This window comes from Branchiostoma lanceolatum, chromosome 14, assembly GCF_035083965.1.
Source record: "Branchiostoma lanceolatum isolate klBraLanc5 chromosome 14, klBraLanc5.hap2, whole genome shotgun sequence".
Taxonomy (NCBI): domain Eukaryota; kingdom Metazoa; phylum Chordata; class Leptocardii; order Amphioxiformes; family Branchiostomatidae; genus Branchiostoma; species Branchiostoma lanceolatum.
In genome coordinates, this window is record NC_089735.1 from 4,893,398 (window position 1) to 4,911,711 (window position 18,314).

An 18,314-nucleotide genomic window follows, 5' to 3' on the forward strand; every position below is an offset into this window, starting at 1 on the left:
CATTTACTTTACTATTTTGCTTATTTTCATATTCAATACAAGGTCTTTTTTGTCCGTCTAGAACAGACATAAACCTGACTCGAATCCTCAACTGCAAATACGCTGCTAGCTATTTTGTAAACCCGGAAGTGGATTAGTGATTGATACTAGTAAGTTGTTTGCATTTTCCATACCACACGCTTCAAAGCTACACCGTCTTGGTATCTTCTGTAAGCTTTTTGGCTTGGATACTTTTCTCTGTATAGTGTAGATGCTGTAGGCTTTCTGAGATCGGAAACAATCTCTGTCTAAACGTATAATCATGGGCCGGTAAATTGTAATACCGTAACCAAGGTGGTGGTGAGCAATATAGAATACAACACGGGGTATTCCGTATCACCCGAGGTACCAGCCCGACCGCGGGTCGGATCGCCCGACGGCCGTAGGTGATGCGGAATACAACGTGTTGTATTTTATTTATGTCATACCTTGGCCATACCCACCCGAGAAAACACACATTTCAATGCGGAATGCGCCAGAAGTTGAGGGAGTTTTGTGTCCTCGACCAAGAAACTGTAGCAACATTGATTCCAATCTCCGAATCCGGTATTCGAATTTCCGACGGCCGCGCAACCGACGCGTTCGAAATGCGTTCGAAATATTCTATGGAAGCCTGTGTGATAACCCTCCCGAACCCTATGTGATCCGGATAGTTATCACACGGTCCGGAACACCCGTATCAGGCCCAGGCATGACATAAAGAAGGTTATGCTCCTTGGATAGAATAGAGTAAGATCTTGCATAAGTTGATATCAGTCCTGCATGCGCTGCTGGTCTTGGCTAACGTCTACATCTACGTACTAATTAACCTTATGAATTGCGCATTGCTATTTCTTGGTGTTACCAAGGAGGCTATTTTTAACCTCCTTGGTGTTACTCTATTCAACCACATTTACATAATATTCCGCAGCTAACGTTACTCCACTCAACTCTACAGTCTGCAATAGCTGCAAGTAATGCTTCACTAAGGGACTAGCCCCTTTCGGAAGAAATGGCTCACTACTACCATCCAGGTCCTGGCCCGCCCGGTGCCAGACCCGGACCACGTCCGCCCAGTGCCGGACCCGGACCTCCATCTCAAGGGGTCTCATCTCCTCCTCCTCCTCCTCCTGGACCACAGCTAAATCGGAGCATCCATGATGCCATCCAGCAGTATGACATCCCGTCTTGCGAGAGGCTAGTCACAGAACATCCCGAATGCGTCAACGAAAAAGGTAAGCTGGAGTCTGCAACACTTTCTTTTGTCTATCAAGTACCGCAATTTTTAGAGCTACTGCTTATTTGAACCACAAACCAAACCATTCCTTTCAGATAGGTCTGAAAGAGAGCTGAATCAGCAAATAGACCCATTTCCAAACTCTGGCACATTGGGGGAAAATAAAAGTTGGGCAGTAAAATCTTAAAGTTTTTTATTTGTAAATTTTAGAACATTGTTACATTCATATGTTACATTGCTTTACCGTTCGAATCTCCTTTTTGCCCAATGCATTGAAGCTTGGAAAGGAGTCTATTGGATAAGTCTTACCAAGTACTCTCTCCAAGCAGAGGAGTCAGTCTGGCTGGTTTTTGACGTGTTATAGGCGTTTTTGTCGGGCTTTCTACTTTGCCATGTTTTTTTCTTCTCACCAACCCACACTGACAAAGTAGAAAGCCAGACAAAAGCGCCTAAAAACATGTCAAAAATCAGCCAGACCCACTCCTCTGCTTTGAGAGTATTACCAAGGAGGTATTTTAACATCCTTGGTCGTGATGTGACTTTTTTCTTCCCAATCCAGGTTGGTATGGGTTCAGCCCGTTGCACCAGGTGTGCATGCGGGGCCTTCCGCAGCTGATGGAGCTGCTCCTGGCACACGGAGCTGAGGTCGACGCTACCAACGACTACGGAGAGACAGCGCTGCACTACGCGTGTAAGAGAGGAATCCCTGTGTTCGTGCACCAGCTGATAGAGAAAGGGGCGTCGGTGAGGACAACAGACAAAAAGGGCTGGAATGCCATGCACCATGCTGCATCCGGGGGAAGCATGTAGGTCACAAAATTATCTGGAACGCTATGTTCCAAACCTTATTAGACATGGACCTATTTTCCTTCGCAAAATAGTTCCTTTGTTTCATGAACTTTTCAATTCAATTCTCCTTGGAACCGAATATAATGACTCTAGGTATACTTACTATCACTCTCTTTTATCCAAAACTTTTAAAAAAACAGTGACAACTTGTTAATGTATTAATTTTTAAAAATTTTATGCTTTTCCAGCTTTTTTTAGTTTTGTTTGTGATTTACTGAAAACGCCCTTACTAAATATCTTGAGTAATAACAGTTTTATCAGTTTAATACTAAGACTTCCCTCCTATTGTCATGTTCTACTAGTCACATCATGCACTACTTGTCTGAGGTGTGTGGTCTTGGCTTTCGAGACAAGGACAACAATGGGCAGACTGTGATGCACATTGTGTGCAGTGGACTCGCTAACCTGGAGGCGTTCCAGTACTGCCTAAGAGAACAAGTGAGTACACCTGTGGGAAAGTGTGGTGAATTGTTTTGTCTGCTTGTTTTTATCAGATAAATGGTAATAACTCACTTTCAAGATATAACACTCCAGTTAGCTTTGTACAATTACACATTATACAAAAACAATGTGTAAGGGTCACGCACAAAAGGTTATGGAGAGAAAAGATTTTTTCTCTGAAATGAACCCAAGAAATAGTGTGATTAATGTTACTGCAAAAGGGGAAATATTTGCGGGGATTTAATTTTGCAGTAGAGAAGAAATGGAGTGTTTGCGGTGGTTTTAAGTTTGCCGTCACCACTGCCATACAGTGCTTGACCGTAAATGGGGTAAGGTTTGCTGTTGTTTTAATTTAAGCGGTGAAGAGGCTACAGTGAAAATCAAAAACATAAAACCACTGTGAACATTTCCCCTTTTACAGAACTAAATGTTTTGATAAGTGCAAGCTGTGTGAGGAAGTGATTGACTTAACACTCTCTCTCTCAGTCTCATTCCCCTTCTGTGCCTCGTGGCGCATGGGGCTCCAAGCAGTTTCTCACTCAACACTACAGAGTAATTACAGTAATTCATATCAGAGGTAAAGCCAAGTCTTACTATGCCGTACATTCTAGTGTCACGTCAACAAATCAAAGTGCTAATTTCGGTCCTTACTTCAGCAGACAAGGTGGAAAGCTAAGGATACCATGGTTTACTGGTAACGCAGAACAAACGAACTAACAAACGACATATTGACGGATTATTCTGCTTTCTTTCCACAGAGGTGTGATCCGACCCTGCCTGACCTTGAGGGTAACACTCCCCTGCACCTGGCAGCAAAGATGGGCCAGGGTGTTTTCTGTTGGAACCTGCTCACCATCTGCGGCTGCCAGCTGCTCCAGGTGCCGAACAGACAAGGACACCTGCCCGTAGACCTAGCACGACAGGGAAACACTTTTAAGTGAGCACTTGTTATACTCTCACATTTAAAGTGGTCCCATACATCGAAGATGCGTAGGGGGGCGCCCATCTCCCATTCCTAGCCCTTGGGCCACACAAGTGCAAGTCACTACAGCAGGGGGCTGGTCCGCTGGTAGTGATATGTGTGTTTAACTTCCATACTCTTTCCCAAATGCTGAGTGCTAAGCAGAGAAAAAAGTATGTACCATTTTTAGAGTCTTTGGTATGACCCGGCTGGGGTTCGAACTCACGACCTACCGTATGCAAGGCGAGCACTCTCTGCACCGGTACTCTCACATTTACCCATAGAATATTTAAGTTGTTGATAACTTTTTGACTGGTTTGCAAACACCCCAACAAACTGTGACTGTTGCATATAAAGGAAGCTGCTATGGTATCAGAATTCACTTCTTATAGAGGCTCAAGGGCTACCTACAACTTCAAATGTGTTTTCACAACAAAAGATACAAACTGCAGTTCCAACCGAATTTGCTATGTGGCTACCTAAACCTGCCATCCCTTTGGCTAAGACCTATCTGTAAACCACATACCACAAAAAATCATTTCATAACTTTCAAGTCTGGTATTATATTAGGCTATCTGCATATTTTGAATGCAAAATTATCATTGATTTTGTCTCTTCTTAAGTTTTCCTGGGAATTGTTTGACGAAATGACAACGCATTTTCTTTTTGTGCAGGCACAGAGACATAGCCAGCACCCTGTCGTATTTCATGAACAGGAGGTCCAAGGACGCGTCGGTTGCTGGACCAGTCGGTGCCTGGTGGGCGCTCCTGCTCACGCCGACTGTCGTACCGGTCTTTGCGTACTCTCTGGAACAGTGGATCCCATTTTACGGCAGTCTGATGACTGTAGTTGTCTTAGGTTTGATGCTTGTTGTGGTCTTCCAGCAAACTCATCGCTTACAACATGCAACACGGTGAGTGGTTACCTACCTAAATACCAAGTCTCTTGACCTGCTCTGGTTGTTTGGGGGATAAGGTAGACATGAAGATAGAAACATTCCTCTAGGAGTCTAGGTTCTTGTCTGTCTCCCAGCAGTTAACCTTTCTAGGAGGCTCTCGACTGCTAACACAATATCTGTTATATACTAGATACTTGCTAGACTTATTTTAGAAGTCTAATGTATGTGTTCAATATTTCATGATGAGGAGACACTTGAGTGTCATTTTAATGAAATGAAAACATAACAAAGTCATTTGTCGGATGTAACATGTTAGGTCTCTGTTGTGCAAGACTTTGACTATCTCTTACTCACTGTGAAATAATGTATGTTTTTTTCAGATGGGCTAATCCAACGTACATTGGTGCCTTTGCCGGAGGACTCTTCCACACAGCAGCTTGTTTCTACTACAAAGTTCTACCAGATATCCTTTTGTTTTGAATCAGACTGCTTACACAGTGCTTTGGTAGCAAGTGTATGAAGAACTATGAACACAATCATTTCTCCTAATTTCGTGTTCTTTGTTTCAAAAGATATTTGCCAGGTTGTCAGAAAGTTGTTTTTGATGCTGATCGTATGCATTTTGTGATGTTTGTCCGGGTCTTTTGTCAACTTTAGTGAATGTATCCTGCCAACAGTGCCAAACATTACAAAATGCAAGTAAGCTTAGCATCAAAAACAACTAACTACATGTATATGCAACATGTTGACAAAATTAACAAAACATAAGCTTTTGTTACTCTGCAAGTTTAACAATGTGTAGAATTTGTCTTCTTTGTCTTTTCCTTAACAGAGGTTTACCAATCTGGCCACAGTTGTTCCTGAGTGTATGTGGTGTGGCAGGCACCCTTATCTGTTTCCCCATGTTCTACATACTAATTAGATCAGAGCCGGGGTACGTTAAGAGGCCGAAAGTTAACGAGGAAGGCCGGACCATGACTATCAAGGATGTTGGAGAGGGGACCTGTGGTTTGACTGACTTCTGTGGAACCTGTGAGGTATGTGGCTTAATTCAGCGGTCCAAGCTGAAGCTTAGGAAAGTGTAGATTATGTATCAGTTGGTTTTTAAATGTTGGAGGCGAGAATTAAAATAGCATGGTAACTTATACACAGATGGTGCCCTGTGATAGTCTATACTGTGGTTATCTGAAATTGAATTGATGTTATACTATCTTTATTGCTGCCATAAACTGTAGTAAAAAAAATACCAAGCAGAAGTTAGCCTCTGGCATTAAAACATGTTTTTAGGTGTTTTTATTGGGCTTTCTAATTTGTCAGGTTTTCTTTTTGTCTGCTATCAAAAACAAACAAAAAATGACCAAAATAGAGAGCCCAATACCAATGTCTAAAAAGATGTCCAAAGCCAGCCAGAGCCTAACCTCTTCTTGGAGAGTAGTCAAAGAGAAAGATATTTGACTGTTTTTTTTTTCAAATTGTATATTCTCGGTAAACTTTCCTGTGTTTGTGCCAGATGGTGAAGCCTGTGATGGCTAAACACTGTAAGCTGTGTGAGAAGTGTGTGTCAGGGCTGGACCACCACTGCCTCTTCCTCTACAACTGTGTGGCTCGCAACAACCACCGGCTCTTCGTCACGTTCATTCAGTTTGTGTTGTTAACCCAGGCAACCTTCGTCTGCAGCGCAGGTCAGGCTAGTACTGTTTTTTTTTTAACGATCTCGCTCAATGGAAGGCCAAAGAGGGCCACTTCTAAGCATTGAACTACTGTACAGTATCATATTCCCTGAAAACACACAAGTCTTCATGGCAATAACGTGTCTTCTCTTGCTGTATTCCTCCAGTCCTGTACTTCGGGCAGGTTTATGCCAGTAGTACCATCTGGGAAGCGGTCCCAACCATCGTGACGGGGGACGTCTGGGTGGCGAGTCTGCTGCTGGTGAACTGCCTGTGTCTCTTCTGGGGCTGCAACCTTCTGTCCCAGCAGTACAGTGTTGTCCTGAAGGGGTACACCACCGTGCAGTCGCCCCCCACCCTCATGCCCATGGACCTCTCCTTCAAGGGTCAAGTCAACAACTTGGTCAACTTCTATCTGCACAGGAGGCCCCATATAGACTACGACGTGCAGCCGGCCTGGACATGACCATTAGTTTTAGTCGTAGAGACACTGACTGTAGTGGTCAAGCAATATACATGATTGTACAGTAATCTGCTTTGAGTTTGTGGAGATTTGATTTTACAGTAAGTAGAATATGGAGTGCTTGCTATTGTTTAAGTACATCATAGTACTGTAGATTGTGTAGTACGAAATGCTCAGACAAGGTGGTAGGTTCTTGGTAGAATATAGAACAAAAAATGTCTTGGTGGTTTTATATTCATGGTGAGGTGTCACTGTGAAAACTGCACCATAGCCAAAAAAATGTCACGATGTCTAATAACAGTGATCACTTTTTGTCATGAAACGCAAAATAGACACATTGTAATCAGTTTATAAATTATAGTATGACTAGTTAATAAATATTACTATGCCAACACTAGAACAAATTTTCCAGAGCTTGTCAGCCATCGAAGCCATAATTTGACATTGTGGTCAATCAAATCCACTGCAATTAATATATAGCCTTGATTGTTGTCACCTGATGTGTTTACATCTTAGAGTTAAAGTTGAACATGATTGACACGTCTTTTTTGTGTGTCTAGACTACAAGTGAAAGTTCCAGTATGTGGAAGTATTTGAAGAATTTGCAAGGGTGTAAGTGGGGCTTGTGAGACAGTACCAGGCTTTACATTCAGTATTAAACCTTGAATTGAGGGTAGAAGAGTCAGGGAAAATGTGGGTTGAATCAACTTTTTAGAACTATTATTTCTTGTCAAATTGTAACGTGACAGTAGATATGGAGTTTCACAGGTGCAAATTTTTAGAGACACCAAGTTCACAGGTTGGGAAGTTGGAAAGTATAGCATTCAATGCTTCCACATCTTACTTGGGAACGTATACGCTGTCTTATAAGCCCGCATGGGCTGGGTGCAAGACACGGTAATTAAGTTTTCATTCATTTTCATTCATTCATTCATTCCTGACGCTTAATATGAAACACTACAAGTGAAACCAACTCAATTCAGTTCAAACCAGCCTGTGAGAAAAATGAGGATAAAACCCATCCCATCTTCTCATAAGGGTTAGTCGAACCTGGGTACCATCCTCTGAAGTTGCTGCTGGTTCTCACCGATTGCTTGCTTACCATAGGGTCTGGCCTTGCATCCAAACATTCATAGTAAACCGTCTGGAATTTACATAATGTCCTTTCAAATTTGAACAAGCTAGCTGATTGATTCCACTCATCTAAGCCTTCTTGTGGAAGAGCTTTTTTTATGATCATCAACATGTCAGATGCAGAAGCATGCACTAGGACCCCCTTGATCGACAAAGCTTTTTGTCTGCAGTAGGCATTGCAGCGATCAGTGAGAGCCAGTGGTAACTACGGAGGATGGTACCCAGGCTAGGGTTGCTCCATCTACAGTCCTGCATCTCTTCCTAGCAGTGCCTCCTGGCAAGTAAGAAGGTACTGCAAGGTGTTTTTTTTTCTTAAATTCATATTTCTCTTCCATTGGAGCTAAACTAGCCGCAGCCTTATCTAGTTTGTATATGACAACTATAGGACCTGTGGTCCAAAGACTATGTTTGATTTTACCAACAGAATTCACACACAAACAATTGCTGAACATCCCTCTTGGCAGGAGTACAGGGGTAGATGGAGTGAGTAGCAGGCTAATCCACCACGCTGCTCCAGCTATAGCAGCATACATATACAATCTGTCACTCTCAACAGGAACTGTACCCCGCTGGCTGGAAGAAAGCCAAGGTCACACCATTATACAAAGATGGGGTGTTGTTAGAGATACTGATAAATATCATCATCATCGCCACATGTCAGTGCTTAGCACTGGGGCGGGCCGTCATTGTCTTCCAAGTTTTCTTAGTTGTTGCTGTCCGTTATGCCCCCCTCCATTCGCAACCCATCTCTACAAGGTTATGTTTGATCGTCCATCTCCAAAACATTGCTTGTTTAATCTCCAAGCAGATCCCGGGGGGCAAAATCGTAGGAGGGCTGGCTGGAGCTTCTCTGGCTGGCTGATACAATTTTGCCCCTGTTGAGATCTGTTTGGAGATTAATGCTGTTGGACACTAATTCAGTGCCACCCTGGGAAGCCTTCTATTACTGTATTAGCCTAGGTATTTTCATGACATGTCCCAGCCATCACACTCTTGCTCTGGGTAAGGGGAAAAACCGGTACCCGTACCCGTATAGGTCACCTGGTATACCCCGTTTGGGGCCCCAACAAGCCAACATACACTGGGCAGTGGTGCCTCCTAGCGTTATACAGTACTCTGGGAAGTAGTGCCTCAACGTGCTTAGAGTACAGATGCTCGCACATCACCAATAAAGAATCGCATAAACATGACTTGTATTCATGTCCCTCATTCATTACATTAGGTAATGTGGTGTTTCAACTCAATGAAATGATGCCATCAAAGACTGAGAACAACAAGGTACCATGTCTTTGGTACAAGGTTTTTATTACATAAATATCAACCACAAGGGCTACCTAGGTACATCGGTGCAGAATTGGTATGGCTGAAAACATGGACAGCTGGCAGGTTGCACTGATCAATGAAAAATCAAGTAGAAAAGAACAGAACTGGACTGCTGGACTTGTTTGGTGGGGGAGGGGGGCAGTACACTGTCATCTGTTAAATTGTTTGATATCGGTGAAGTCTGAGGTATGTTTGCATTTCCAGGTTGTGGAAAGAAAAAAAAGATACAACATCTTTTTTTTCCCTTCTATCCACAAAAAATCCCCCAAGTTCAACTGACAAGTCCAGTAACCCAGGGAACAGGCGATATCAATGATGAGGGAGGGCAAATCACCACCAAGTGGTGAGTTAAATTCTGGTAACATGGTTATGACCTGCGAAACACATGAGATTTGATGAAACCCTGTTTGGAAGAACAGCTCTCAATTTGGGTACTGCAGAAAACGTGACAAATATGGTAGAATTCACTGAGTTTCTGTTTTTCCCCCTCCATATCTTTTGGCAAAGTCTGAGGACTGTTAAGTAGGAAACAAACTGGTACCCCTTACCCATATCATATCACGAGCCTGTTCCCCAAGCTCCTTCAGCAGTACCCAATAAATGCTACATCCCATCCCTAAAAAGACCAGCAAACCAACCTCGTGTCTTCAATTTCTCCTGAAAACCTGAACAGAATGACAAATTTCTGTATGGGCCCAAGACAGGCAACAGGTCTTACTGAAATGTGCTGAATACGGATCGCAACGACCACGAAAGCACCAATCTTTCCCTGATATCGTCAAACCGGTTTGAAAACAGTGCCTGGTTTGCTGGCCTCTCATGAGAAGTCTAACCATGTAGTGTGGTTCTGTCCACACTAACTAAATAACACCCAATGTGTGGCTTCATCGGAAGTGAAGCCAACAGCTAAAACTACACTCAAAGCAGAGACCATTCAAAACAAGAGTTCCTTTGGCAGCCAGCATCTTTCTGAAGACCATTGAAAAGACAGAAATAGATAGACTTTGGTCTTTAAACCATCTGGAATGAATGACTCACACTTACATGATTGGATGCCTAATACACAGTATTGCATACATGTTATCTTTCTGTTTTAAAATCTGAATAGATGATCACTACATTTTCATTTATTGCATTGATACCCATTTCATGCACTGCTGCCATGCACTATGGGATTCGCTTCTCCCATCTTGGACCAAGGTAACTCTATACTGGCTGTTCCGAATGGTCGCTCTTTGTCAATAAGTACAAAATGAAAAAAATGGTTACTCCCAGCAAGACCCAGTCTTACCTCACAAATGTTGCAAGAATTCGTACGGGTTTTCACTGAAGTGAATGTACGTATACTTTTCAAAGTAGTAAGAAATTGCTTTTTTTTTTGGTAAAAAGGCACAGAGGGAAAAGAAACATTTACAGAGAATCTGCTGGCTGACACACCAGCTTGCCTTTCACTTTCATCTGTGGTGGGAGGTGGTGTGAATTTGTTAGGAGAACATGCTCCATCTGTTGGTAAGCAAATGGATTTGCAGAGAATGACAGAAAAAAATTCAAGAAAGCAAATTGAGGGAATGACAAGTCTAGAAGAGTTTTGCTAGCCAGTCTGCCAGTTGTGCTATGCTGTACACACTCTGAGCTGATTTGAAAAATCTGGAGAAGTAGTTTTCCGCTGTGGTACACAAATAAAAGCACGGGGAACAAGGCTATTGTCCATGCACGAGGAATAAAGGCATACAGTATGTACAAAATAGGGCAGCATAGTGTCTTTGTTACTCTATTGGTATGACATATAAATTAAGCCATATAAGAATTATATGCTTGCCAGTGTTAATTGCGACCTAGGTCAAAAGCTCTGAAGCATATTATTAAGTAATCAAGCAGACAGTGTTTTCTGGGTCTTCGACACAACTGGTCAGTTGTGCAGCTCTATCTAAAACAAGCAATTTCCATTTTTATACAAAAGAAGGCAAAAGAAAGTACATTTTGCCATATCATTAATAGCAGTATAAATGAACATTGTTCACAAGTCACAGAGATCTAACAGAGCTAAGGCGAAAAACATGATAGTATCTAGCGACTGTACAGCATTCAAATCTGGGGCGGGGACTGACTTGCGACCACAAATGTGTCCGATCGCTAAGGATAAAATGCCAACAATACATAGTATTACAACCTTTTCTTAATCTTTTCTTTGGATTGGCCTATAGTGGAGCTCGATAGTAACAGGACAACATACATGACAGTACATTACATTCCCCCACATCAATAGCTGTAGGGTTTTGCACACAGATTACAAAGCTGGATGTTGCTTTACATGTCCAAAAAACTGAGAAAATCAGACAAAAAACACAAGAACATGTTTGGCTGTGATGCAACTTGGCAATTTCACATAGAGATTGGTAAATTCCTACAGTTAACTCGACTGTACAGGGAGGTTTATAGAAACACGCTCATACACGGTCCATACAAAATATATGAAACTTTTGGATGGTCGGACACAAACTTCCACAAGATACGGTTTGTACGTCTGTACGTCCACACATGGACACGAACACATGTATCATCCCCACAGGCTCAAGGACAAAGTGGCCTTTTACAAAGAATGTGTTCTTTGTCTGCAAGAAATTCATTGCCCGCAGGTGCACATACACACATTGATTATATATATGAACACACGTCTCGAGTAAATACATGTAAAAACTATTTTCAGACCTAGTCTTTCTACACTTTTGCATAACTTAAAATATAATTACGATATAGCCGAGAGGTTCACTTCTCTAAAGTCCCCAGTCGTATCTGGGGGGCAGTCTAAAATTTTCACCTAAAACAACCACAATACAAAGCACCACTATAGTACACTACCACTCATGGCAAAGTCTTCCTAGAAGCACATACTAAAAAATGAGCAGGTTTAAAATCGCCTTCGTATTTACAGCATATACATATAAATATGCAGGGCTAGTTCCAGTTTTTCCTACACATAAAAGTCTCATCTCCTTGTTGTGTTGCAGGCTGGAATGAGTCTGTTTGGCCAGCCATTGTGGCAGGTAAGAAAGGAGGCAAATTTTTTTGGCACCACGCAAACCCGCACGCACCCTCTACCCGCCCCTCAATCCAGCAGACATGCATAGCTTCCATACATGAGCCAGGTGGTCAACCTCGGAACACTGGGCTTTACAAAGGTGAACCATAAAATACTTTCTCTTTAAACCTGAGCCTTATCTTCAATACAAAGTCTACAACCTCACGTTCTTCATATGAAGAACTGTAACAACAGTTCCTGTACCAAACTTACTATCTTTCCAGAGATACAATGTAATTTTACTGCATCAAAACCTTTTAAAGTGCATAAAAAGCACCCCAGAAAGTGTAAGCAGCATTGAGTTACACAGCATCTCATTATTTCTACTAGAAAAACAATTTCTAGTAAGCCAGACGTCTTTTCGTGTGCTGCTGCTTGACAGTGGACAGTCTGCTAGCTGCCATGGTTAGGGCATCATGTTCAGGTGGCGCATGGGATCAGTCTCTGCTAGGCAGGCTTTCATTTAACGTGGTAACCAGTACGGTAACATGGGGCACATCTTTTTTTTCACAAGGAATCTCACTGTTTCTCCTCCCTTTGTTTGCAGTTTCACTGTTCCCGAAAACAACGGTCCTGTCTTGTAGTCATCGCCGCAACAGGCAGGGGCCTCTGTTCACAGGCACGTACAAAAAATGGCTTTCCGGAGGAACTATTCTACATTTCCACACGGTGAGCTATATACAGCAAAGGTCCAAGTCTCTTCTCTTCAACAGCGAAGATTATGAGTCAAAAAGGGAGAGGAGATCATCGTTGTTGTTATTGCCAGGAAGGTCCGGTGGTCCGAGGTAAGACAACAGTTCTGTGGGATCCCCAATGTTCTCCGGTAGAAGCTGCAAGGTACAAAACAGGAGGAATGTTAGGAAAACAGCCAAAAACAAACAAACTACAACCAAGACAACACAAACCAGCTGGTGGTTTTAAACCCCCTTCCTATTAGTGGTGGTTTCAATTTAACCTGTTAAAACCTTTATTCAACCGGTTAATTTGCTTTCATATTGGGCAAAGATAGCCGGCTAAATTAACTGGGTACATCTTTAAATAATTCAACTGGCTATGATAGGCTTAATATGAATGGAACATTAGTCTTGAGAGAATCCCTTATTGGTCCATGACCATGATTATGAAGTAACTTACATCAAGACCTTCTTGTCCCTCTCCTCCGCCGTCAATCACTGCCTGCGGATCGAAGTTCAACTCATCGTTCAACCCCTCCCCTCCTGGCCTATTGGAGGGGTTGTTGTTTCCCACACCATGATGCATCAGCTGCTGTGATTGGCTGCTTGGTGGAAGCTGGGGTGGGTGGGGGTGGTTGAGTGGGGGGCCTCCGGGACCACCGTTGGGCTGGTTCATCTATAAAAGGATCAGTCACGTAAGTGGTGAATTCAGTTGATGTTACCAGTAGCAAAACTACTTCACAACAATGGGTGTGGGAAAAGGTTCTTCACAATTTCAAAGAGACGAAAGTGAGATGCAATTTGTAGAGATTTTTGTGTAATATTGAGGCCATTTTCATGTTGTATTTATAAACGTGGTATGTTGCTTTTCTAGCAAATCTGCTTTTGTCGTATAAATGACACAAACTTCATGCTACAACACCTCAGACAACCGAGCTGGAGAAGCCCAAAACGTAGACTCACAACTACAAAAGCATTACTCAAAGCCAAACAAAAATAGGTTGCTGGGAAGACGTGCATTTCCTACCACCATGCCACAAAGTGCCACACTGCAGTAGTAGTCAACACAACACATCACCCCAACACTAACACATCCAGCCCTATTTCTTCAACACTTGTACACTATCCTTCTCTTTGGGACCAGTTTTAAGATTCACCAAGAATTAAACCAGAGAGACGACAACCAGGGAGTAAGTTTAAACCAGCTGCATCGCAACCCAGAGGAAATTTTAGCCGACAAAATGCAATAAGATGGAGGAAAGACACATTACTGCGGATCCGTCTTTTCCATCGTCAACTTTCACGTCGACGTGAACATTCAATTGCACCTGCTCCTAGAGGGAAAGAAAGAATGATCATGACAATCAGGCCATGATCTGTCCAAAACATCAGCCTTGGAATCAGTAACTTTAAAATTCAGACAACATTTTGGTGCATCCCTGTTCTAATTTTTTTCCATGATTTGTCCTCTATAACTTCACAAGTGTCTCTGCACACTTCCGTCTTCCTCACCTGTGGCGATGCGTGATTGAGGTGCTTTTCTACAGGAAGGAGGTCGTTTGACGCGATGTTGTCGTTCATGTGAGAGAGGGGAGGTCCGTTGCTGGGGTTGAAGTCACCAGGTATGCTCACAGGGGGACCCTGGTGGCCCCCTACCCCTGGGCCTGGACCGGGACCTCCTTGGTTGTAGTCATAACCGCCACTGTTGGGTGTGTATGGTGGATTTGGGCCTTGGCCTAGTGGGAAAAAGAAGAAAAAAAAGTTTATTACGGTGCAAAACAACACTTCACAAGAGAACCTCCAAGGAACACTTGTAATTTCAACTTTGGAAAGACACTGGGATGAATCTTATCAACACTTTTTTGTATTTGTCTTTAAATTTTCAATCAGACCATCCAAGTCCCCGGTGGCTTTCCAAACTCAAAGTAACCAATATCATTCTGTCATCTTTTTGGTCATCCTAAGACTTCTTGCTTTTCAAAATGCAGCTTACTTCACCTGGTATATTGCACTTAAGTAAGCTGCATCTTGAAAAGCTTTTTTTTACCAAGGGATGCAAGAAACTACTAGTAATACTACCGGTAGATGCATTGTTGGATAAATCTGCAAACTGCAAGACTTTCTCATGCTCAGTATTCAAGCCAGTTCATGTCATTAGCATATCAGCTCGTCTCATAGGTTAGTTTGTGAGAAACCAGTAAGTCATGCTGTTGTTTAGTTGGTATCATGCCCTACCGCATCACAAATAAAAAAACAGGTGGTTACGGCTTGACAAGAAGGTTATGACGCATTAGTTTGGCATTCCAAAGCAAAACAACAATCAGAGTTTGGTCAGAAGGGTCAGTCCAGTTGCTTGTTTTTTTTGTACAGCATGCCAAACGTCACTTCCAGGTTGACTCACATCTCTTGGTAGAGTGGCTGAGTAAGTCCACTAGCCCACCTTGACCATTGTAGCCCTGCCCCGGGGGAGGGGGAGGCAGGGAGGGGGGATAGGGGCTGGGCCCCATGTTGAAGTCGTGCATGGTGGGCATCTGCATGCTGCCTGGCGACATGGCTTTGAATCTCTTCGTAGGCGGTTGACACGATGCTGCTTCTGTGGGGAAGGGTACAGAGAGAGAGAGTTGTTACTTCTCCATGCTTCAGGTTTCATCAATTTGTATCCATACTGGTCAACAGGTGTACCTACCATTGTGCGTTACACACAGTTTGCGGTTGATGGTTACATTGTATGTCCTATAAAACCTAAGTCATCTCTGTATATATATCTAGCCCCAAGTGTTTAATGCTATCTATTGAAGAGGGTAGAGGCCCTAACTGCCTTGATGATAAGTTTTACTTAAGTTCTATGGAGGAATAATTTACTGTTATTTGGTTGATTGTAATGGCAGAAATCACAGCTGGCAACTTCGCATCGGAGGTATTTCATGCACTTCTTTTCTTTTTTTACATACTAAAAACAAGGTATCAAAACCCGGAAGTTCTGCTGCAGCATCAAGGAAAGCCCCCAGGCCCCCCAAAATTAATAATTTCATTGATAGGACGAGACCTAACAAATTTCATTTCAATCCGTCCAAAGCTTCTTGAGTTATCCTGCTAAACCACATACAAACGCTAAAAGCAAAGGTTATAAAAAAGGCCCCATATGTACCATCGTCCTCCTGCTTGATGTCCGGACCAGGTTTGGGTGGGATTGGTTTCCAGCTTGCATTGGCATCTATCGTCACTTCTTCTATCTCTTGTGAACTAAGAGGAGAGAAAGATTCAAGTTACTTCGGAACAGTGGCCTGTGAACTAGTAATCTATAATTGGTATACTAGTACATGTACTTTATGGTACATTTGGAACTGTGGCAGTAAGACGATATAAACATTTTGATCTCTAAAAAAAACTCGAGGGCATCGTAAGCTCACCTCTGCACTGCAGTTAGAATACCCCACATAAACTGGTCGATCTCCAAGCCCTCCAACAACGCTGTTTTGCTGTGGGCACAAAATAGAACAATCTACATCAGCATACAACAGTCCATACAAGACTTAAAAAGCTACAATGATAGTAACAAACACTGCGCACAAATCATAACAAATGTTGTGCAACTGTCTTATTGAATGTGACCGACAAAAGGCCAAATGTGAAGACAAAGAGTAAGGCTAGATGGAGATCCCTGTCTGACTGTTAAAGGAACGAAATTGAATACGTGTGATCCATGATTCTATGATTGGAATAAAATGTACAAAGTACAAGTATGATTTAAAAAACAAAATACACAATGCACTCAAAAAGTTGTTCTTTTCTATGGAATTTGTTGTCAAATGTTTGTTTGCTCATCAGTCCCAGCCTCTAGTGGTAATGATGTGTGACCAACCCATGCTTTGCGATGACTTAAGGGAAAGGAAAGTGATCTCGATCCAGTTTTAGCTTACTGAAGAGCTATACTTCCACTGGTCGTGACAGAGAAGACAGACGCTATGTACAGTATTTAGATGTTCCTTGCACTGGGGAAATTCCCCTAGCTCTTTTCGACAAGCACAATGAACATTGGACCACGACTTAACGTCCCGTCCTAAGGACTGCGACCCTTTCCAGTAGCTTGCAGGAATCGAACTCGGGGCTTCTAGTTCCAGAGACACACTACTTACTTGCAGACAGGACATCTCCACTGGCCTCTCTCACAGTTGAGCTGCAGGTAGGACTCCAGGTCGAAGCACTGGATATGTTTACAGTCATGGCCCCTGGCCGGGAGCTGTATCCTCCTGAAGGTGATGGGGCACTTCAGCGACACCTTGATGGCCGTCTGTTCCACGCCGTCTTCGCCGTTCATCGTGCCCCCGCTGGACGCCGCCACGCTGGAGAAGTTCCGTTTGACTGCCGTAGGGAAGACTAATCACGTTATCATACTGGTGAACTTTGCAGCATATTGTTGTATGTGGAAACATTATATTCACATCATACAGTAGTAGTATCCATTATAGGTAAGATTGTCCAAACTTTTTATGGTAGTATCCAGTATCATACTGGCGAACTTTGCAGCATATTGTTGTATGTAGAAATATCATATTCACATTGTTCTGAGATGTAAACCTCTAAAGCTCACTGAATGTTTGGAAATACATGTACACAGAAATTTGGAAATATTTCTATACATGTTACTATCTAAAGATGAACTTTTCAATATATGTTATTATCTAAGGCAAGACATAAATGAAGGTACCATAATATAAAGGGAATCATAGTTTTTCAATTGATAAAAACTTCAGATTCAACAACAAGTGTATGCATCAAGCTTCCAGTTAGTCAAGTTTTCCAAATTTCATGTGTCCTACCTAAATCAAAGTGACCAGTAGAATCAATCATCTTAACTTTTCTGAACTAGATCCTGCACTCAAGTGCGATACCCCACATCCCAGCATGTGAGAAGTGCCTGGTGCCCTGTCTACATGTATGCACTCTAGTCTGCAGTTCCGCAGCCTGGGCACAATGAAAGCCAGGTCCAATCAGCCAACATACCACTAACGATTGCCTTCATCAGGTGATAAGGTCTAGTTCAATTAACCGCTGCTCTACTCAAAAGTCTCCTTCTTAGGCCCAGTGAGTTACTTCACAACTAATGACTGTTTTCCTCTGCCTAATGGACCAAGCTTAATAACCCCACATGCCGCTAATGACGACTTTTTTTCAATTTTCAATTAGTTCAACTGACATGCAGCCGAGGTTGCCCAGCTAGCCAAAGGTGATTACTACATTGCTAGCCTGTGAGTTCAGAAGTGGAAGGCTTTGGACATTGCACACTGAAGCACACCCCTACTTTAGCCTGACTAAATTAAGCTTCCAGCAACCCTTCCACTGGTCAGGCCAAATAAGCCCCCCGATTGTGTAACACAGGCCAACCCTTACTCCTACTGGTATGTGTGGTAGGTTCTTGCCTGTGAGTTCAGAAGTTTTGGCCAGCGTACAATGGAGCATACCCCCATTCTGACTGTTAAGTGTGGTCAGTTCTTCCACATACTGGCGTGGCTATCGTCAATAAAATGGGACCTACAGCTTCCAAAGGACTGTAACACCTACAATA

The 18,314-nt window shown here is 42.7% G+C and overlaps 2 protein-coding genes across 18 annotated transcripts in view; one reads left to right on the top strand and one right to left on the bottom strand.

Annotated features, from left to right (window-relative positions):
- Positions 1-127: 127 nt before the first annotated feature.
- LOC136449174 (uncharacterized) lies at positions 128-8,862 on the top strand. The gene is made up of 10 exons (XM_066449044.1): positions 128-149; positions 977-1,253; positions 1,815-2,061; positions 2,407-2,542; positions 3,304-3,482; positions 4,181-4,420; positions 4,786-4,868; positions 5,246-5,442; positions 5,916-6,087; positions 6,243-8,862. The coding sequence occupies exons 2-10, from the start codon at positions 1,031-1,033 to the stop codon at positions 6,539-6,541; spliced, it is 1,776 nt and encodes a 591-aa protein (XP_066305141.1). The 5' UTR covers positions 128-149; positions 977-1,030; the 3' UTR covers positions 6,542-8,862.
- Positions 8,863-8,956: 94 nt separating this feature from the next.
- LOC136449172 (zinc finger MIZ domain-containing protein 1-like) overlaps positions 8,957-18,314 on the bottom strand; it is a 120,421-nt gene continuing 111,063 nt past the window's right edge. For 13 of the 17 annotated variants that reach the window (XM_066449030.1, XM_066449026.1, XM_066449036.1 and 10 more), the window contains 8 exons: positions 16,885-17,125; positions 16,159-16,227; positions 15,897-15,991; positions 15,150-15,341; positions 14,261-14,484; positions 14,020-14,082; positions 13,209-13,424; positions 8,957-12,904 (listed from right to left, as the gene is read on the bottom strand). In XM_066449030.1, coding sequence (XP_066305127.1) covers positions 12,794-12,904; positions 13,209-13,424; positions 14,020-14,082; positions 14,261-14,484; positions 15,150-15,341; positions 15,897-15,991; positions 16,159-16,227; positions 16,885-17,125 — 1,211 coding nt within the window. In that variant the 3' untranslated portion in view covers positions 8,957-12,793. The remainder of the gene's footprint in view (positions 12,905-13,208; positions 13,425-14,019; positions 14,083-14,260; positions 14,485-15,149; positions 15,342-15,896; positions 15,992-16,158; positions 16,228-16,884; positions 17,126-18,314) is intronic. The other 4 variants (XM_066449029.1, XM_066449031.1, XM_066449033.1 and 1 more) reach the window with 3 other exon arrangements.

Excerpts from the sequence above, each read along its gene's own strand:
- LOC136449174 (XM_066449044.1), top strand. The coding sequence starts at position 1,031 with ATGGCTCACTACTACCATCCAGGTCCTGGCCCGCCCGGTGCCAGACCC. Across the intron at positions 1,254-1,814 it reads CGAATGCGTCAACGAAAAAG|GTTGGTATGGGTTCAGCCCG; the intron begins GTAAGCTGGAGT and ends TTCCCAATCCAG. Across the intron at positions 5,443-5,915 it reads ACTTCTGTGGAACCTGTGAG|ATGGTGAAGCCTGTGATGGC; the intron begins GTATGTGGCTTA and ends TGTTTGTGCCAG.